Source organism: Castor canadensis, chromosome 5, assembly GCF_047511655.1.
Source record: "Castor canadensis chromosome 5, mCasCan1.hap1v2, whole genome shotgun sequence".
Lineage (NCBI taxonomy): Eukaryota > Metazoa > Chordata > Mammalia > Rodentia > Castoridae > Castor > Castor canadensis.
The window spans coordinates 12,452,688-12,475,260 of NC_133390.1; the positions used below are offsets into that span (position 1 = coordinate 12,452,688).

A 22,573-nucleotide genomic window follows, 5' to 3' on the forward strand; every position below is an offset into this window, starting at 1 on the left:
ATATACAATGAGGTATCTTAGGGTTGGGCTCTAAGTCTAAACATGAAATTCATTTGTGTTTCATGTGCATTTTATACACAGAGCCTAAAGTTAACTTATACAATATTTTTTACCACATCTGTGTTTAGACTACAACCTGTTGCATGAGGTCTGGTGTGTAATTTTCCATTTAGAGTATCACATTAACACTCAAAAAGTTTCAGATTTTGGAACACATCAGATTTTGGATTTTGGATAAAGGGTGCTCAACCTGTGCTATTTAAAAGATATTTTTCAGTACAATTTCTGTCTGAATTTCTTCATTTCAATCTGTCTTCCTTGGCCTGGAGATTTTTGCCTAGTGACTGTGAGATGATGTATTGTGGAGTTGCCAATCACTCACCCTTTGCTTTTGTTTCTAAAATGCACAAATATTTATCATGGCCTTAGAAATAGAATGCTTCTAGTCTTTGTAGAGGTGACAAAAAAGAAAAAAAAGAAGTGAGACACTTTTTGCCCTGAAAATGCCTGTAGGCTGCAGGAGACATAAGGCCTATGCAAATGTAAAATGTAAACCAGGTTTAGTTTGAAATAAAAATAGAGGAGAAGGGGCAAGTGGGATAGAATAGAAAGAGGTGAGTGAGATTGATGCAGGTAGCCAGCGCTTTCCACATGTACTTGGGAAAGACTGGAGTTTGCAAACTCAACTGGGGGTTGCCTGGTGGGGCTGAGCTTATCCCTGAAAGATGAGATTTTTCCTTGTCTACAATCAGCAAGTTCAATGTTTTCATGCTTATAACATTTCATAGCCATCCCTCCCCACCCCCACTAACCCCATGTGGACCCTCAGGCTCTCCCTGATCTTGCAGGAAAAGCTTTCTAATTAAGGAGCCTTTCAGCAACCCCTAGAAATGTGTTTTCTTAACACTCCCTGCTTTAAACTTCACACCAACTCTCCTGTCAAGAATCTCTTCTGGTGGGATTTGGGTGTTCATCTCTAAATTCTAGTCCTAAAGATAAAAGTGGCTTCCTTCCTTCCTTGGCTGCCTGAAAAGGACCTTGCTGCTAAAGACATTATGAATATAGTCATTAGTGTGTACATGGCCTGCTGTCATTCTTGAAGGTTGGGGACATTTCCTTTAGGAAACCTTCCTTGAGGCTTTTAACTTGATTAGTTTACTGTTGGCAGGAAAGATCCTAACCAGAAAGTTGTTGCTGAAAACATGTCTGTTGATTTATATTTGCAAACTTTTGATATATGTGATAGAGGAGATTGAATCTAAGCACATTCGAGGCAACGGTTTGCTTTTCCTTCCATTTAATTTATTTCACCATAATTCTTTCCTCTTTTGAATTTAAAACCTAGGTGATTCTTCCCCGCAACCCCCCCCCCTTTTTTTTTTTTTTGCCGTACTGGGGTTTGAACTCAAGAACCTACACCTTGAACTACTCCACCAGCCCTTTTATGTGAAAGGTTCCCCACCCCCACCCCGAGATAGGGTCTCACGGAACTGTTTGCCCAGGCTGACTTCAAACCAGGATCCTTCTGATCTCTGCCTCCTGAGTAGCTAGGATTGCAGGCATGAGCCACTGGCACCCTGCTAAACCTAGGTGATTCTTAAGATGGGTCTGGGACTAATATTTGTTCTAAGTCTTTTATTTATTGGCAAATCATGTAGGCTTCTTAATTTATAATTTTAAAAAATCAAGAACTGGGTCTGGAATATATTTTCGGTGGCAAACATTTGCCTAGTGTGAACTAAGCCCTGGATTTAGTCCCTAACATCACACACACACACACACACACACACACACACACACACACACAAACGCACACACAGCCCAGCTATGGGCTAGGTCTGTAGCTTAGTGGCAGAGCATATGCTTAACATGGGTAAGACTCTGGGTTTGAACACTAGCACTGCAAAATAAATAAATAGATAAGCAAATAAAGTAAAATAAGAAATAAATTAAGGACTCTTAAAAATTGGTCATGGAGGGCCATGTGTGGTGGCACAGGATTGTAACCCCAGCTACTGAGGAGGCAGAGGTAGGAGAGGATCAAGGTTCGAGACCCTGTTTGGTAAACAACCTGAAAGCAAAAGGTTTGAGGGGCATGGTTGCAGGCATGAGGCTCTGAGTTCAAACCTTGGTACTGCCAAAAAAAAAAAAAAAAGACACTTGTCATGGTCTTTCATGTCACGAAAATGTGTGTTTATTTATTTTGCTTGCAAAAATAAGTAGCCTGTGCTAGACTTAGGGATAGCATCAGTGGTCAAGAATAGCCAGCTGATCTTTTCAGTTCCCGTTTCTGGCTTTTGCAAGACACCAACCCCGGGAAGCATAAAGACAGTGCTTTGAAATACACTTGCTGCTAGTGAAAGGGAGATCCTCTTTCTGATTCCTTGGGCGAATCCCAAGATGTGTGGCTTCGGAGGGAATATTCCAAGATAGGAATAGCTTCACATCTGGTGTCTGGAGGGATTACCTCTGAACTCACTGCAACATTGAGTGGAGATTTTTCCTTCCTGTTGCCACAACTTGTATTTCAGTAAAGATGCCCTTGATAGACCGTCAGCAACGGTTGAGATTGAACTGTGGGAGTGTAGAGTGATTTCTGGAGCAGTGTGCCTCTCCGCTTTTTTGCAGTGGTCACAGCAACATCATGTCCTGTTTCCCCATAGTACCTTTCACTTTTTTTTATTGTGTACCTTCCCTGGCTAGATTATCCGTTTCCTAAGCGTAGGGAATGTGTCTTTTTCGTTCACTGTGGTATCTCTGGCTTTTGGGACACAATAGATACTTAGTGAATGATTTTTGAAATGTTTTCTATTGAAGGATCAGTAATGTTTTCTTGCTAGCTGATTTCAAATGATGTATCTTTTTTTTTTTTGTGGGATTGGGGTTTGAACTCAGGGCTTGCAAAGCAGGTGCCCTTAACGCTGGAGCCATACCTCCAGTCCATTTTGCTCTGGTTATTTTGGAGATGGGGGTCTTGAAAACTGTTTGCCCAGGCTGGTCTCAAACCTTGATCCTCCCAATCTCTGTCTCCCAAGTAGCTAGGATTACAGGCATAGCCACTGTCAAATGCTCTATCTTAAGTGTATGCTATTTGAAGGGAAAGACCTCCTCGAGGAATGATGAGCCAGGTAGAGTTACAGTTGTTGAGGTTTGAAGAGCCTTTTCTTTCTGCTGTGGATAACAGAATGGTGTCATCAGGTCAGGGAATTAACCTGGAGGGCCTGGAAAGGCTGAATCACATGAGTTCACAATGTGAATTTCTGTTTGCGGGTCGCTGTGTACCAGACTTGTGTTTGCAGGTTGGATTTGCTCCCAGAAATAAACCCATTAGTCCTCTGCTGAGCAGGGCTTTTAATTCTGTTCTTCCCATCCCCACTTCTACTCCAGATCCCTTCCAACCCCTACCCTCCAAATCAGGTTCTTCAGAGTGCTGTGAAGACCAAGGGTAAAAGCCTGTTCCTTTTTGACTTTATTAGGAAAAGTTCAGATTTACGTGTCGAGGCTTTTCATTTTGATTGATTTTGAAGTTTGGGTAGAGTCCAAATAAAGCCAAAAACAAACAACGAAAATTATTTTACAAAAGGAAAAAAAAAACATAGAGAGGGAAGGAGGTTTACAAATGCAACCTCTGAATTTTGCTTTGCTTTTTAAAATATATATTTATATAATAAGTAAGTAAGTAAATAAATAAATCCAAACTGAAGAACAACCCTTTGGTCTGTACCTTAGAGGTTTCAATTTATGGATAGGCATAGAACTTTAAATATATCATCGTGGCTGGAGCTTTGGAAGAAAGTCAAGGTGAGCAGAGTTACTTTTGTACAAAAAGCGTCCCAGTGTCTGCCCCTAGGGTTAATTTCACACCTCTGGGTTCAATCTGAGCAGACGGTGGTCGTTCTCATCGGCTGCCAGGGGTCTGTAAGAATCTGTTACTCACCTAAGCCCATAGCCAAAATGTCTGATAGCCTTGCACCCTGATTTCCAACTCCCAAATCCCCACACCCATTCTAATAGTGACTCAATTATTCCCCCCCTCCCTTTTGTTTTCTTTCTCCTCTTCCTTTGCTGCAGACCATAAAACCATGGGAAACGCAGAAAGCCAAAATGTAGAGCATGAGTTTTATGGGGCGAAGCATGCCAGCCTGGGGCGCAAGCACACTTCGCGCTCCCTGCGCTTGTCGCACAAGACGCGGCGGCTGCGCCACGCCTCCTCTGGGAAGGTGATCCACAGGGACTCCGAAGTGAGCACGCGGTCCAGCAGCACCCCCAGCATCCCCCAGTCCCTGGCCGAAAATGGCCTGGAGCCCTTCTCCCAGGAAGGCACCCTAGAGGACTTCGGGAGTCCCATTTGGGTGGACCGGGTAGATATGGGTTTGAGACCCGTGTCCTATACGGATTCCTCCGTCACTCCCAGCGCAGACAGCAGCATCGTCCTCACTGCAGCCTCTGTGCAGAGCATGCCAGACTCGGAGGAGTGCAGGCTTTACGGGGATGACGCTACCTATTTGGCAGAGGGAGGCAGGAGGCAGCCTCTCTCTACATCCAACGGGCCCACCTTCATGGAGACCGCGAGCTTTAAGAAGAAACGCTCCAAATCTGCAGACATCTGGCGGGAGGACAGCCTGGAATTCTCACTCTCCGATCTGAGCCAAGAACATTTAACCAGCAACGAAGAAATCTTGGGTTCCGCGGAAGAGAAGGACTGTGAGGAAGCTCGGGGGATGCAAACACAGGCGAGTCCGCGGCAGCTCAGCACCTGTCAGCGGGCCAACTCCCTGGGTGACTTGTATGCTCAGAAAAACTCTGAGACGGCTGCAAACGGAGGACCAAGGAACAAATTTGCAGGCTACTGTCGGAATTTGGTGTCTGATATTCCTGATCTTGCAAACCATAAAATGCCACCAGCTGCTGCCGACGAAAATCCTTCATACAGTAATTATAACACACTTCCCTGTAGGAAATCTCACTGTCTTTCCGAAGGTGCCACCAACCCACAAATTAGCCTTAGCAACAGCATGCAAGGCAGAAGAGCAAAAACAACTCAGGTAAAGCGTTGGGAATCTGTTTCAATATTTTGGAAGTGGTGCATGGCTCTTTAAAGTGCATGGTTTTGCTCTTATAAGTGTCCCTTCTTTAAATCAGATGTCCTGTTTGCCTGGTGGCTGCTGCACCGGATTATGGGGGGGGGGGGTGTTGTGATAAGAATGGAAATAAAACTGAGAAGTTCCTACTGGGAAACTGGGTTTCAACTCCCTTCTTCAGCTACACCCCACTGATTGGAGCTGCCTTCCTAACTTGGTCCTTTCTGTGGACAGACAGGCATGGCGGGTTGCAGACACTTGGGGTGCATTTCTTCCTTGTATTAGGTAGAAAGAGAGGTTCGTGGGCAGCTCGTTTGAAGATCCATTTCTAATTCAGAGAGGGCTCTGGTCACTTGTCAGCCTCTCTCACAGCTTGGCAGGCTTGCTGCCTTACCAGGAGCCATTTCAATTTCCTGTTCCTTGCGATGCTGGCCAGCTCTGTCTCTGGAGGGAGATGTAGCAGAAGGAGTGACGTGGGTGGGTTCCAGTTCCTACTTTAAGGCCAACTTGTTCAACCTTGGGCAAACCCTGACTTTTACTTCTTCCTCTGAAAAATGGGGATGGGGTGCTCGGCTGGCCAGTGTTCAAGACCTAGTGCTTAGAGAGTGGGCGTGAACACATGTTTAAAGGACTTAAAGATGTCTCACTAATGAAAAGGAGAGTCCGCAAGCTTGGCTGGCAGCAATAATTAATACTAGGATAATTAAACATTGAGCAATTCTGTATGCATTGGTTCTTTGCTGATACTGCTGTTCCTTGTGGCACAGTTCAGTTCCAGAAGTTTGTGTTATGGATGACTTGATGAGTTTGAGGAAGTAGTGGTAGATGGCACTTCATGTGAAAAATCTGGATTGGGCCCACCTGCTCTGAAAGGCATATTGGGCCTTAGGGGTGACCAGCAAAGACTGCTGTAGGCAGTGCTTTGGCCAGCCCAGTAGGAGATGGTGCCATACCCCCTGGCTTTGTCACTGTGCAAGTGTCATGGACATTTGGAGGTTTGCTAGGGGTTGAAATACAATGGTACAGATGGTGGAGCCAGGAAAGGAAAATTGATTATGTTTCCTGAAGATGGGTTTTGCTGATGGTGTCCAAGCCACACATAGAAAGAGCCTCACCTCTTCCTATCTGGGTGACTTTTTGTAAATTATTCATTGTTTTGAAATTTTAATTTCTTCATCTTTTAAAGTGGGAATATCAGGATTAAGGAACCTGAAAGGAACAGAAGGGCTGTCTTGAAGATGTCTGACACCCCAGGTCTGATTCAGAGGAATGACCTGTTGATCATGCAGTTGGAGAAGGGCACATTGACATAGACTTTGCATTACCCTCAACTTTCATTTTTACCCATAGCAGTGCTAAATTGGCCCCTGTTCAGTGAAAGGTCAGAGAGGAGTGCCCCCAGCTGTGTTCTGGCACTTTATCTACATGGTCCTACCACTGGGGGCAGCTAGACCCCTGCTTGCCCCTACAAAATTCTTTGCTGATACGGGTGTGAGCCTTTGAGTCACAGCCACCCATGGGAGAGGGGCAAAACAAAGCAGCCCTCCCCTCCAGATCCAAAAGCTTTCATGTGTATTCATTATATGAAACTTTCATTCCTTGGCTTGTCACCTTCTAAAATAGTTAATGTATGGAAGTGAGATCATCTGCGTGTGGTGTCTTATAAAGTCACTGCTTAATGTAATGCGGAGAGCAATGGAGTAGGAATCCTAAAAAGGACATTTGCATCCTGGCTCCTCTGCTTACCCAGTGGGTGACCTTGGGCAAGTCACACTGTCTTATGGATCCTTTTCTGTCCAGAGAGAGTGTGACACCATCTTCTAACAGGGTCATTAGAAGCACCAAATGGGATCCAAAGCTTGGAAGTGTTCTACAGAACCGCTAAAATGAGCGGAAGTATTATTTTCGTATTGACTTTATATGTTGAGTGAAGATCTTTAATGACTTGAAACAAACCCCAGAATTATATCAACACTATCCATCCACCCACATTTCCTAGTCTAAGTTTGAGCCCACTGTGTTCCAAACAGTGTATTTTAAGAGACAGTGGGTGTGGAAGCTTCCTTGAAAATAATTCTTTTTTTTTTTCCAGCACAAGTTTTTGACCCACGGGACCGCTCCATCTCCAGCAAGCTTGAATCATAGATATTGCAGTCTCCTTGTCTGCCCTGCTGATGTAGCTGAATTGCTAATAGTGCTGTCAGCAATTTTGCTACAACACCCCCCCCCAAAGTTCCTGGCAAACATTTGTTCCAAGAGCATGGCCTCTGAGCCTGGAGAAAATATCCTGTATCCAAAATAATGTGGACAATTTCATTTGATTTGAAAATGATCAAAAAAGAGTTTTTGGCCATTCTTCCTGTTTTTGTAGTTATTCAGTAGTTGGATGTGTTACTGAAATGGGAAGGCCGTGGAGTTCAGATTTAGGTTTTGAAAAGTGACTCATATTATACATCATGGTATCTGGCAGGCAGTCGTTTATTTAATTCAGTTATTTGAGCATTTTGTGTGTGTGTGCATGCACGTGCACATGCCGTGCATCAAAGTTTGTATTTTGAGTCAGTAACGAATAAAGCCGCATACTGTTGAAGCAGAATTTACTTGGACTGATCCCTATGAAGGCACATACAGGCTGTGCACTAGATTTCATTAATGGCGAATTAGGCTTCTGACCGGAATGTGGCTCTTTGGTGACAGAGGGGCAGCCTGATACCATGCAGAGACAAGAGCGCCAGCACATCTGAGCTGGTAGTTCGAGCCTGTCGCGTTTGTTTATTTAGCCTTTTGGAGCTCTGTGCTTCCTCACTGGAGCTGATGGAGGACTCGGGATTCTGAGAAGGAGTGAATGGAAAACCATGGTGGTGTAGACCCTTGCACATAACAGATGGTCAGTGTGGATTGGTTATGAGTGGTGATGGCGCAGTCTGGCTTCATGTGTAGAGCTCAGCTCTCTTGCACTCTGAGACCTTCAAAGGGTGAGCTGGAGAGAGAGAGTGCTGTCACTGGTGCCCCGTCCACCTTGTAGCTGGGTTCTGAACTGCTAACAGGAGTACTGACTTGGAGCCCTGGGCATACAGTTGTGAGGAGTTCACCCATCCGCTTGGGAGGTGAGAGAGTATCTCAAGGAGCCACAGCTGCAAAGGGACCTATGCTTAGGTGTGGTGCTGGAGATTAGCTTTGTGGCTTGGACTGGCCAGTATCCAACACCTGAACATTCCCAGAAATTCTATAGACCATTGTATGGAGTGGGAACGGGCTAAGGCAGAGCTCTCAACCTGAGCCAAGGGATTCGTTTTAGGCTAGTTTCGTTCTTGAAAGAACATGGAGGAGTCTCACAGATTACCTCTCTACCCCACCCCATTGCTTCCTCAGAGTGGGGAAGAGGATCTAAAGACATTAGGTGGTAGTTCTCAAAAAAAGGGCTTTTGACTCCCTGATGGTTAGTTGCCCTGTTCTCCAACACAGTACCTCTCTGTGTCCTTAGAGTTTCAAATCAAAATCCTTAATTCTGGTACAGAAGCAAAGATGAGACTTGTTGGCTAAAAGGAAATTGTTTCTGCCTACTCCCATTACCGAAAAGAGTGGTTATAATGACCAAGAAAACGCTTGAGTTTTTCTTTGATCAGCAAGAAATTGGATTGGTGGTTTTACCAAGAGTAAAGGTTGGAGCATTATCAGAAGATGATATTGAGTTCCTAGAAAATTGTGTTGCTTTTTAAAATTTTGTTTCTTTTGACAATTTAGCTCAAGTGGCTCAGAAGTAAGTTTGTTTCCCAAGCTGAAAATTAGCACCTACAGTCAAGGAAAGAATCCCTTTGCAATAGACTCCTTATAGAATCAGCTGAAAAAACTGGACTTTCTCCTGACATAAACATATGGACCACCCTTTGACATGTTATCTCAGAGGGTCTGTGGACCCCCTAAATTCGATCCAGAGGCTTCTGGTTAAGAACCTTATATTAGTCAGGCTCATTCCTATAATCCTGGCTACTTGGGATGCTGAGGTTGGGAGCATTATGGTTTGACACCAGCCTGGGCACAATTTGCAGGACCCCTATCTCTAAGCTAAGCAAGGCAAAATGGACTGTAGGTGTGGATCGAGAAGTAGAGCACTTCCCCTGCAATCACGAAGCCCTGATTTCCAAACCCAGACCTACCCAAAAACCAAAAACCTCACATTAATTCTTCATCCAACCCATCTCTCCCTTCCCTTCCCTTATCTTGCATTTGATGCTTTTTTGTGTATGTGCTTCCCTCTTTATCTTTCTTTTTGGCATGTAAATTAAGCAGTGAGATATTTATTTTGAAAATGAGTCCTTCTATTTCCAACAAGTGTATCTGTCTCCCTTGCCAAGATCTTTTTTGGGGAGTGGGAGAGTATTGGGAGATGGCTTTCATCACCAGTTCTCAGACCCCTTTATGTTCCTCAAAACCATTTTCAGGACTGCTGGAGTGGTTCAAGTGGGTAGAGCGTCTGCCTAGCAAGTGTCAGGCCCTAAGTTCAAACCCCAGTAGTGCCCCAACCCATATATATATATATATATATATATATATATATATATATATACACATATATATATACATATATATATATAAAACTATTTTTCCAGGTACTGGTGGCTCACACCTGTAATCCTAGCTACTCAGGAGGCTTACAGCTCAAAGAGAGACCCTATCTAGAAAAAACCTGTCACACAAAAAAAGGCTTGGTGGAGTGGCTCAGGCAGTAAGAGCACCTGCCTAGCAAGTATGGATCCCCAAGTTCAAACTCCAGTACCTCCAAAAAACAAATTTTTTTTTGAACTCCAAGAGACTTACGTTTATATGGGTTATAGCTCTAAATATCTTATCACCTAAGGAATTAAAATAGGAATGTAAGAAAATGCTTATCGATTCATTTTAAATTAGCAGTGTACCCTTTACATGTTCATATAAATATCTTTTTCTTGAAGTCTTTTTATTTTTTAAAATTAAGAGTCAATAATGGGCTAAGAGACACTGCTTTATATTTTTGTGAATCCCTATGACTTCGGTTTAGTAGAGGATATTGGGGCCTTATATCTGCTCCGTCCACTCTCTTTTAATATGCTGCTTGGCTGAATATGAGCAGAATTGGGCTTTTGCACAAGAAGCTGGAAGAGGAAGGGCCGCAGGGACAATCTGTGAGTGTCCTAGTAACACTGGTCCATACCTGGGGAGCTGCTCACGCATACTCAGTTCAGCCTTTGAAAACTCCCAGTTTTGCCTTCACTACCTGAGTAGAGGATAGTTTATGCCTCTCAACTCAAGCTGTGTCGTAACAATATGTAAGTGTTGGTTTTACAGCATAACCTGACGACGAAGAGGACTTCAAGCAGGAGTACAAGATCCTCTTGAATGTGGCCGTGAAGCCATGCTGTTACAAGGGTCTGATGAGGATCCACAGAGCCCAGTACAGAACTGCAGAAACACCCGGCAGGCTTTTCACTTTGTCATTTGGGCCCAGCTGGTGTGGGACTGCCCATTGATGGAATATCTTGCTTGAGCCATAAGATAGTCCAATTTGTCTGTCTTACTTTATATACCTAAAAACATTTTTTTTTTGGTGGTACTAGGGTTTGAACTCAGGTCTTCATGCTTGCTAGGCAGGCACTCTACTACCCCTTGAGTCACCCTCCACCCCTCTTTGCTCTGGTTATTTTGGAGATAGGGTCTTGCTTTTTGTCTAGGTTGGCCTGGGCCACCATCCTATTTTAGGCTTCCCAACATTACTGAGATGACAGATGTATACCACTGCACCCTGGGAATTCTCATGAATTCCTGCCCAGGTTGACCTTGGACTGAGATCCTCTCTGTCCCAGCCTACCAATGAGCTAGGATTATAGGCCAAGAAAACAATCTAAATGAATTCTGGTTGTATCCATACAAGACATAATAAAACTGGGTAGCTTTAAAGTTGCAAATTAAGCTTTGTGGCTAAGATTAATTTGTCATCTCAACTTTAGTGGAGTGTGAGCTGAGTTTGGCAATGACTAAAGCTTTACATCAAATGAAAATGTTTTCCACGAGAAACTGTTTTCCTTGTTTTGAGATTGTGGTGAGAAATGAGCAGCAGTTAGTTCATTCAGCAATTATTTTTGAAGTGCCTACCCCATGCCAGGCACTATTCTTGGTACTTGGGGTGTGTTGACAAGAAAAGATCCCTGAGCTCACAGAACTAGTTGTGTTGTCATGGGGGTGTGTGGCAGAAGACAGATAGCATAATAAGCAAGCGAGATGCTGTGGAAGAAAGAGAGAGCAAGGTAAGGATGGTCTGAGGGTGGTATGTGATAGAGTGGTCAGGTTGGGTCCTCATAGGAGCATAGGCTTGGGTGGGAGGAGAAGGGGAAGTTGTTGGCTATTGAGTTATAGGGTGGGAGGGTGCTTAGCACATTTGAGAAAAAGCAAGAAGCCAAGACGGTAGGGCTGGGGAGGGGAAGAGGATGTACTACAGGGAAGTAATTAGAAAACTGAAAGAGAAGGCTTCCAGCTGTAGAAAAGAAGAACCATTCCAAAAGTGGAGGCAGGAGGATTGTGGGTGGGAGACCAGCCTGGGCAAATTTATGGAGACCCTGTCTCAAAACCAAACTGAAAGGCTCAAGGGGTAGAGCACTAGCCTAGGGGTTGTGGGGAAGAAAGAAAGAGAGAAAAAGGGAAAAAACAGAGATGAGTATTACTAGAAGCAAGAGAGGTTGGGAGGATGTCCTGGAATGAGTCTAAGTTTCTCTGGAGGATAGGTACATCCATAGCTCAAGGGCTGATGATGCTGGACGTTTCTGGAAGGTCTTGAATGACAGCCTTCACATTGTTCTTGGGAGACTTACCTGGCTATGATGGTTGGGATGGATTAGTGAAAGGAAAACCAGATGGAGAGAGATGCATTTCACTTGACATAATGCCATCTTGATGAGGAGCTACCCGAAGCAACATTTCACGCAGTGGCCATCTTTCTTCAGATTCCCTTTTTAGTAACAATGAGAATTTCAGTTCCAGTGGCTGTGTTAAGAGAAATTGTGAGTCACTGCTGTTGGGATCCATTAGAGGAGAAGGCATGGGTGTTGGAAACATAAAAAGGCATGGAGATTTTGCCTTGAGAAAGGAAGAAAAGGGAAAATAGAGCCGCTTTCCTAAGTAGCAAACCACAAATGACAATTATTAGTAATAAGGCCAAATAATTACTAACTCATAGTGTAGATTTTCTTAGTTTGTTGTATTGTTTTGGGAATGTGAAAATAATTAAAAACCCTCATTAGTATGAGGCTCACACCTGTCTGCCTGTTTTACCATGAGGTCTTGCTTTTCCTGGATTCCTTAGAGACAAATTCCCTTCTGTGTTGGTACAGAAAACTAGTAGCTGAGCTCAGGGCTGAGATGGAAGGAGGACTGAAGGTAGAGATTATAGTAATTATGGTTAACATTTTTTAGTTGGTCCTGTGTGCTGAGCACAGTTCTAGATACTATTGCTGGTTAACTATCTGATAGTGTTATATAAAGTATCTGATTAAGTAGACAATAGCTAGTGGTAGAGTGCTTGCTACCATGGGCAAAGCCCACAGTGTGATCTCTGGCAGTGAAAACAAAAAGTAGACACTGTTGCTGAAAGCATTATACAGGTGGGGAAACTGAGACACAGATTAGTGCAGAGTAATTTACCCAGATTTGGTATTTGGTGTACTGAGGTTACTAAAGAATATGTTGAGTATACCAAGGAGAGAATACTGAGGCCCAAACTTGATATTTGTGTGTGTGTGTGTGTGTGTGTGTGTGTGTGTATGCATGCAGCATGCACATGTGCAGGGGGGTGAATGGATGCATGTGACGGGGAAAGAGGAACATTTTAGAATTCAACTCCCTAGGATTATTTATGAGTCTGCTGATGACTCTCCAGTTTCCAGGATAGTGATGACATGCTTTGGTTTTTGCCTCATTTTAGTGTAGGAACTCATTTAAGCATTTGTTGCCCAGCTGAAATGACTGGGAAGACTCCTGGCCAGCAGCTGGTGCATGTTTGGGACTACAGGTGGCCACTTGTGCATTCAGTGGGACACACACTCTTTCATTTTGGGAAGCTGTCACTGGAATGGAAACTGGTGAGTGCTCTGAAACTCTGGGTTGGGAGGATCTGTCCTGGGAGAGCAGGACTTAAGAACCTTCCTGTCCTGTGAATGCTGTTCATCAGAAATGTGTCCTCTTTAACATGGAGAGGTGATTTTGAGCTGTTTTCTGGAAATCTCTACTGGATCATGCATCATATTGGCAATTATTTCTGTCTGGTTAAGGTCTTACCATTTTGCTCCATTTCCTTCCCTCCCTCCCTCCTTTCCTCTCTTTCACTAGGGATCGAACCCAGGGCCTCTTTTATGCTAGCCAAGTTCTCTAACATTGAACAATACCTCCTAGATCCTCCTCTGGTTTTTAAGTTAAAATTTGGTATTTGGCTAAGTTGCCTAGGGCAAACCAGATGCTAATCAAAAGAAACAGGTCTTGTATCTGCTATAAAGACTTCAGAACCTCCCATGCATCATGACTACTCTTCCTTGGTGTCAGTTTCCCTGTATTGCTTGCAGCTGGGAAGAGTTGGAAGTTTTCAGGTGCTTCTAGGGGCTAAGAAGAATCATACTTCTCAGTTGTGACATGTCCTGGTAACTGAGGTGGGCGGGAGGAAGACCCCATCCAAAAGATGATTACAAGAAAATTTCTTTCACAGCAAGGGAAGAGAGAATGTTGTGTCTCTGGCTGTGTTGGCTCCATTGACCATGGCGCTTGAGATGGGCTGTGGGTATTTGGACATCCCAAGCTTCATGACTAAGCAGGGGTTGGGGCAAGGCAGCCAGAATCTATTTCCCCATGGATTGAGTCACATATCAGTGAGGGGAATGTGTACCATGGAGCCTGATTAACCACTTCTGAAGACAAAGCAGAGTCATCTTGGGTTACAGACCTAAGAGCATTCCCCAGAGATTACACTGAGCGGTGTGCTTCAAAAGTATGTGAGCTTAACTGGGACCAGCAGGCCTCCTACCTGGAGCAGTCACATCTTTGCTCAGGTTGGTGACCATCTCAGAGCTGAATACACGGAGCCTAGGCCATTGCAAGGTTACAGCATCAGTTGGCATGAGCAGATGTTCGGGTCTGACACAGAGGTAGGTGTTCCAGGGACTTAAGGCTTAAGTAGTTTACATAGAGACATAGAGAGTATTCTGGAAAAGGGTCAGAGTTTTAGAGTTCAGGGTAGTAAACTCTAAAAGCCATGCTTTTAAGAGTTGACCTGTTAGCTCTCTACCAGTCTTTCCCTCATCCTCTTGTGTCTCATCCTTCCAGTTCCACCACTGTCAGGTTTTAGCTCAAAGCAAATAGACAAACAGGCACTCAGCTTCTGCCAGAAAAAAAAAACTAGAAGGCATTGTAGGTAGGCAAAGGGGGGGAAGGCATGAAGTTCAATGTTGGGACAAAACCTGGTCAGTTGTTACCTATAGCTGAGCCATGGTGCTACCATAGTGGTGGAAAAGATACTTTGGAAGTACAGGTTCTCACCTTCCATCTGCCACTAGTGACTAGTGACTAGTGACTTTCTGAGTCCCCATAGTCTTGTCTTTTATCAAGGAGATGGCTTTGCAAAGTTCCTTTCTGTTTTGGATGTTACAAGATGCCTTCTGTCCTTTGTACTGCTGTCTCTCCTGTGGACTAAGGATGTGACTGGTGTAGATTACCTTTGCCTGTCTTACAGAGAAGTCTCACATCTTTGTACAATTACATAGCATGTTTACCTAACCATCACCAGAGAAGAACTGAGATAGATGAAAATAAATCTCGAAGTTTGAGAATCACAAACTTCTCATCTTTTGACTCATGGTTATCCACAATCAATGATTGTCAAATTTCTTTACTGTCCCTGTTGGAATAATATAAATATCTTTGCCAGCGAGAAATGTGGAATGATAACAGTATTTTCCTATTTGCGTAGATTTTTACCAAGTGGATCTGGGTCCTTCATGACCATCCATGGCTGTAATAGGCAGAAGAAGAGATAACAAAGTGATGGGACTAGCAATTACAGGGTGTATTAGCTTCTCACTGCTATAACAACATGCCCAAGGGTGGTTAATTTGTAAAAAAAAAAAAAAAAGATTTATTTAGCTCAGAGTTTTGGAGTTATAAGATTGTGTCACCAACATCTGCTGGCCTCTGATGCGTTGCATCATGGTGGTTGTGTATGGTAAGAGAAACATCACCTGGCTAGGCCAAAAGCCAGAGAAATTGAGGGGAAAACAGTCTGCTCTTACAGGCTGTTTTCCAGCATTAATCCTGTGCATGGGTTTTGTCCTTATTATCTGATTACCTCCCACTGGGCCCCACCTCTTAAATGTTCCACCACCTTCCATCATTGCCACACTGGGGATCAAGCCATGGAGAACAAACCACATCCAAACCATAGCACAGGGGTCTGCAAATGAGCTCTAGCTGTGCTTTCTTTGTCTTCCTTAGGTCCTTCAACTGTCAGAGGTCTCAACTCCATCCTGACACCATTCCATCACCTCTTCCTCCTGCTCTTTTCCAGGTCTGCCTATGCACCTGTTTTAGTTGCTCACTTAAGGAGTTTTCATGGCAGTGAACTTGGAACAACACTAACCTTGAATTGACTAAATTAGGAGACCCATGGAGATATGGGTGCAGCACCTATCTGGACCTTGCACAGGACATTAGTTTGTGTCATGGCTCATTCACTCCATTGCCTCTCAGTTAAGATTTGAGCCCAAAGCATTCCTTTTGTTCTGGGAATACATAATATCCTTTTTGTTTTTACATGTCTGAACTATAATTACTTATTTATGAGAGTAAAGGCTCAAAAACACTGTGAAACCCCCAGACTGTATATTACCTTGCTGTCTGTGTCAGACACGGGGTCCTGTTTTCTTCCTTTGAGGAAATTCAGTCTCATTCCTTATCCAGAAGGTTGTTGAGCTGTCCTACTGCTGTCACCACCCTCCTGCGATTACTACCATTATTTAATTATTGTTTATGGAAACGCCTGTAGTGCGTTAGAACAATTAAGATTCTGATTTGAGCATAGACCTATCTGTTCCGGAAATGTTCAGTTGGAGCGCTCTGGAAGTTCTGAACGTTTTTCAGCTGGGAATTGATACCCCACATCTTGGCAGTTGCCCCAAGCTGTCACTTGGCCCAGGGGCAGTGAGTCGCCTGCTTCAGGCTCCTAGCATCCCGGCTTTGAAAGGGCAAGGAAATTGGAGAGTCTGAGTTGGAACTCTGGGCCCCACAGACTGATTTAGCACAATGCAGAGTGAGAAGCAGTTTTAAGAAGCGAAGCTGATTAGGACATGAGGGCTCTTGCCTGCTCTCTGGATATGGGGCCTTGCTGGGTGAGTGGGTGAGGTGGTGTGGTAGCAGTCTATTTAGTCACCTCCTTAGAAAATAGACTCCTAAGCAGTCCTTTTATTTATTTATTTTTTTAAAAAGGTATCAGCCTTAAAGACCTAGTTATACATTGTAACCCGCTACCTTTGGAACAATAACTAATCTGCCTGTGGGATTTCTTGGAGGTCAAGGCCAGCAGGGGAGGCTGAGGGCAAGGAGCTCAGCATGGCAAGGGTAGAATCTCAATAGCTGATTAGCTAATTATCCGAGTCAGATAAATGATAAGCTCTTTGTAGTATTCCCTGTTTCTTCTGTTATTTCTTGAGCTTTCCAAATTGTTAGGCTTCTTGCAGGGCACCTGCTGTTTTCCTGAGTGGCTCCGCTGGATTGCTGGAGTGAGGAGGAATCGGTCCAGGAGAGCAGCCAAGTCTCATGGGTCTCCTGCGTTCCAGAGCACCTGGCTGGGCCTTCAGGGGCTCCTGGGTTCCTTCCCCCACGTGATGCATGTCGTCTTCTCTTTTCCTTTCTGCTCCCAAGGATGTTAATGCAGGCGAGGGCAGCGAGTTTGCAGACAGTGGGATTGAAGGGGCCACCACCGACACGGACCTCCTGTCCAGGCGATCCAATGCCACCAACTCCAGCTACTCACCCCCCACCAGCCGGGCCTTTGTGGGCAGCGACAGTGGCAGCAGCTCCACCGGGGATGCGGCTCGCCAGGGGGTGTACGAGAACTTCAGGCGGGAGCTGGAGATGAGCACCACCAACAGCGAGAGCCTGGAGGAGGCGGGCTCCGCGCACAGCGACGAGCACAGCAGTGGCACCCTGAGCTCGCCGGGCCAGTCGGACATCCTGCTGACCGCCGCGCAGGGCACCGTGCGCAAGGCGGGCGCGCTGGCGGTCAAGAACTTCCTGGTGCACAAGAAGAACAAGAAGGTGGAGTCGGCCACCCGCCGGAAGTGGAAGCAGTACTGGGTGTCCCTGAAAGGTGAGGCAGGTGGCCCAGGCTGCGCGCTTCGATGATTGTGGTACCCCCGTGCTGTGATGGGTGTTCTATTATAAAATAGATTTCTTTTTGTTCTATTATAAAATGATTTCAGCATATTTATTTATTTAAAAAATCATATCCTGGGATGAGGATGGTGATGATTAAAGATCTAAAGGATTTTTTTTTTTTTAATGGTACTGGGAATTGAACCCAGAGCTCTTGTGTAGCTCTGAGTAGCATTCCCAAAGCTCTTTTTTATATTTATTTTGAAACATGGTCTCACAAAGTTGCCCAGGGTGGCCTTGACCTTGTAATTATCATCCTCCTGTGTAGCTAGAAGTACAGGAATGCACCACCCACCCAGCCCAGCTACTTAACACATTTTTAAATGGATGAGACAGTGTTGTTGAGTATAGTAGAACATTCTAGGCATTCGTATGACCTAACTGATCAATACTCCAAAAATTCCCAGCACCCATGCAAATGATGTTTTATTTTTTGTGTTTCATGTTGACAACATCTCACGTGCAGTGCTCATAGATACAGCTGGTTCTGATGACAGTTTTGATGGAGGAGTCCCCCTCCCCCAGTTTTTTTAATTATTCAGATTTGTGCCTCACAAAATGACTGTTGAGGAGTGAAAATCATTAGCTTGATTCCAATAAAATCATCAGCTTGATTCCTATAAAATCATCATCTTTGAGATAAAAAATTGAAAGGATATCACTAATTTTATAGAATTCAACCTGATGTCAACAGAGTATCTAAACCATCATGAGTTTGTGAAGCCACTGTTTCATAGTTCAGCTGTGTATATTTGAATATGGATCTATGCATACATGGCTGTACATATCACCATATGTTCTTTCCATACCATAATACTTTTATATATTGCTGTTCATTGTTATTCCCCACCCATTTGTGAAGTATCTGTTTCTGCCCATGCCATCATGTTTCTCCATAATGGAGACACTAATTCATTTGTGAGTTCTGTGTTTTAAAAAGAAAAACACTTCGTAAGTACATTTAGAGTTTTTGTCACCAACTAGACTTGAAACAGTGTTGTAGCTGGCAGGCTGGGGAAGAAAGCTGGGTTGACCAGTTGTGCTACAGAAAGTGGATTTCACCAGCTGAGGTTGGTGTGGGAACATCTCATCATGGAGGCTTGGACCAGCACAGAGCTCTGCTCAATGAGGTGAAATCATGCCTGTGCAGTGAGTACTGTGTAGGTCATCCCTGAGGGACAAGCAGGGTTTGGTGGGCCCCATTACTTGTAGGTCAACTGTTGCTTCCATGCCTGATATAATAGGAAGGGAGTATGTTGGTTAGAATGTAGACTTTGTTGCATATCATAGAGACCCAGAAAGACAATAACAAGGGCACAGCCAGACAGAGGCTTCTGTGATAAGGCTTTCCCATGAAGTCATCCAAGGGCTCAGCTCCTTCTGTCTTTTTTGCTCAACTATTTCTACAGCAAATTATCTTTGATGATTTGATGTATTGGTCCTACTTACAAAACACAGTGTTCATCCTGCGGGCACACTTTAGAGAACTGCTACTGGCTTTTCTCATGTGAGACCTTCCATGGCTTAATTTGGAGACACTACGAAGTTGTGTCTGAGGGGCTGGATCACGCCCCTGACCATGGTCTGCTATGGTTAGGTGGAATGAGCGGTGGGGACACCCTCTCCTCTTCCACTTCCCCCCCTGCCTGGGGTGTACTCACTGCTGGCTACTGTACCTCTGTTCCCTGTAGCAGTCCATCCTATCATTCAGTTTATTATTAGTGCTGAGTTCTTAAAAGCCTGGTTCAAAGACCACCTGCTTCACAGTCACCTCTGGGGTGTGGACATGGACCCTGGTATTGGTTTTCTAGGACTACCATATAAAGCGCCACAGACTAGATGTTGTAAATAAGAATTTATTTTCTTACAAGCCTGCAGGCTGGAAGTTTGAGGTCGAAGTGTTGGCAAGTTTGGTTTCTTCTGAGACCTCTCTCCTTGAGTTGGAGATAGCCACCTTCTGGTATCTTCACATGGCCTTTCTTCTGTTCCTGTGTCCAAATTCCATCTTCTTATGAGGACACTTGACATATTAGACGAGGGTCTACCCATATGACCACACATTACTGTAATTATCTCTTTAAAGGTCCAGTTGACAAATATGGTCATATTCTGATGTAGTGGGGGTTAGATATTCAACACAAGAATTTGGGGGGTGGGGACACAGTTTAGCCTGTTAACAGGCCCTGGATTCATGGTTTAATCAACTTCCCAAGTGAGTCTTACTCTCAATTTGAGAACAGCAGTTAGTGGCACACAATAAAAATAGGAGATTCTTTTTTACTTTGACAGAGCAGAAGGGCTTATTTTGTTTCTGTTATTTCCTTAGTGAATAAATAACACAGGAAGCCAAAGTGTGGGGATTCAGGAGCACAGCCTATGAGCCCATTAGACAAGGAAAAGGGAAACTGCACTCTCCTGGTGACCCAGATCTGAGTGACACAATATGTCAGGATTCAGGCCCAGACACAGAGTCACTGAGCTTTTTCTTTCTTAATCCTGACAGGTTCCCATTATATGTTGACATGCTCAGGGCTTTGTCCTTGCCACTCAAAAGCAAGACTTACTGCTTACTTTTCCTTAGTGACCCTTGGATATTGAAACAGAAAAAGCAGAACACCTGGAAACTTGGGGCAGAAACTTTGACATTAGACAAAAGAATTAATTTTTTAAAAACGATTTCCTCTAGAATTAGTCTCTGGAGTGACTTCGTGAACAGGTGAAGAACCTAAGGATTGCACCCAGGGAAGATACAGGTAAAGAGACTTTTATCAGGGAGTGTGTAGTTCTTGGATTTGCTGCTTCATATTAGTCTTAAAAGTGCAACAAGTGGATAATTGAGTAGAAGCCAATTTTAATCACCTTGTGTTGTGATGATTCTAAACCAAAGTTGAAAAATTATAAAAACAGGTGTTTGGGAAGATCACACAATGACCACTGTATACAGATGCTTCTCCATCCGTTATGCATAGACTTCTCTCTCTGTTCTCATCCTGTGGTAAAGTGTGCTGCTCCTTTCTTGTCAAGCATCTGCAGATCATTACTGTCATATTAGTCGTCAAGATTATTTAGAATTGCCATTCTCAACAGTTGCGCTAATGGCATTTTTTTCAGATAACCCTTGAGGTAGAGCTTTGTAAATTGTTCAGCGATTTCCCTATTGTGTAGGTTGGCTTACTTTCACCATAACAAAATACCTGAGAAAAACAACTTATCAATAAACAGTAAATATTTACTTTGGCTCACAGTTTTGGAGATTTCAGCTCGTGATTGGTTGGCTTCGTTTCTCCTGGGCCTGCCTGCCTCATGTCCAGGGAGAAAAAAGGAAAGGAACAAATAAGGGTTAGGGCCTCATTATCCCCTGCAAGGACATACCTCCAAGAACCTAAAGACCTCCCACTAAGTTCTTCCTCTTTAGGCTTCCATCACCTCCCATAGCACCATCCCTAGGGACCAGGCTCCAAACACATGAGCCTTTGGGAGACATTTAAGATCCAAACCATAGTACCTGCCATCACCAACTAGATACCACAGTAGCACATCTCCCCCAAGTTGTGACAACCAAAAATGTCTGCAGGCGTCTCCAATTTTCCCCACCATGAGAACCTTTAATTTAGAAGCAAAAAGAGCCACCCTTTCATTTTCATTTTCTTTTAAAGAGTGGAAATAGGAGGTACAGATGATTTTGCTCTTTGATGTAAGTGTTCCTGAAAAATCTTTCAGATCTTCAAGATTGCAGGGATTATGGGCAAAATAGAATTGAGGCCAGAACACTGAGCAGTATTTATTTAAACTCAAGTATACACTTTTTAAACACAAAATTTAAAAAACCACTCTATTAACTTTACTAAAAATTTGTAACCATGCACACCATAAAGTTTTATCCTAAAAAAAAACAACACATTAGTAGAGGACTTGATCCTTAAAAAAGAAGAAATGCAAGTTGAATTGGTAGAAGGAATAACAGAGACTCCTGAGTTACGGAGACAAGAACAACAGTTATAAAATCCTGAAACTCAGGAGCACCGTGCCACGGGTGAGCTGGGACAAGGGGAAGAAAATGTGAAATGAGTGGCCCGTGCCCCCCAGTGTGCTACACTGAGTTCTGCTTAGGGTGTTGTGTTCCGCAGGTGTTGCATGGTAATAGGAAATATTACGGGCTAGGAAAAATTATCTTTGCAATGTCACATTGCAGTGTGACTTTTCCATCGGTCTTCGTTGTTCTCCATGACTCATTGCATATGAGCAAATTTCCTTTTCAGACTTACATTGTAACTGACTAGATTGTACTTTCAAGGGCTTTCCAGTTCCCATGAAGAGTGATGCTTGCTCATTGTGAGGAAGACGCTGGGAGTTGACTCAGTGACTTAGAGTTCTGAAGTGAACTCAGGCTTCCCAAGAAATTGGTATGATCTAGTTGAGAGGATGTATTCAGCTACCGGTTGCTCTCATGGTGAGCTTCTCGTTAGGGTAATGACAGGCGAAATCTCTTGACGCTACTTTACCACAAACCTATGAAATATTTCTATTGCTGCTGTCTCATTAGTTTCATAGTGCCATTAAGTATGAACCAGGACTCTCCCTTCCCCTAAACCTTCATGTGTGTGCCACACATTTCTTCTTTCGGAAGGAACAAGGACATCTATAATTTCTTTTGTTACTCTGAAGTGTCTAAACCAAGTATTATTTATTGTTTTCTCCAAGAGTATGGTCCAAAAACCCAGTATATTTTCTGGCATGTCCTGGTTGCATGTCGTGTGGATACATACTGCAAACAGAGTCCAGTAGAATAGAAATGACCGTCTGTCTTTACACAGTGCTAGGTAATGTTCTGGTCTTGTAGAACCTGTAGACCTGTGTGTGTAATCACCTGAGAAAAGGGGCCTCATGACCTCGTACACCTGAGTAAGAACACTTATAACAAAACAATCTAAGCCATGATCCTAACTCCTTGGGAGGTTGAGATCAGGAAGATCATGGTTCAAGGCCAGCCCAGGCAAATAGTTCAAGAGACCCTCACCTCCAGAATAACGAGAGCAAAATGGACTGGAGGT

At 43.9% G+C, this 22,573-nt stretch overlaps 1 protein-coding gene across 14 annotated transcripts in view; it reads left to right on the forward strand.

Annotated features, from left to right (window-relative positions):
* Tiam1 (TIAM Rac1 associated GEF 1) overlaps positions 1–22,573 on the forward strand; it is a 357,705-nt gene that overhangs the window by 227,404 nt on the left and 107,728 nt on the right. For 11 of the 14 annotated variants that reach the window (XM_074072823.1, XM_074072826.1, XM_074072830.1 and 8 more), the window contains 2 exons: positions 4,072–5,045; positions 17,010–17,457. In XM_074072823.1, the coding sequence (XP_073928924.1) occupies positions 4,072–5,045; positions 17,010–17,457 (1,422 nt within the window). The remainder of the gene's footprint in view (positions 1–4,071; positions 5,046–17,009; positions 17,458–22,573) is intronic. The other 3 variants (XM_074072832.1, XM_074072831.1, XM_074072833.1) reach the window with 1 other exon arrangement.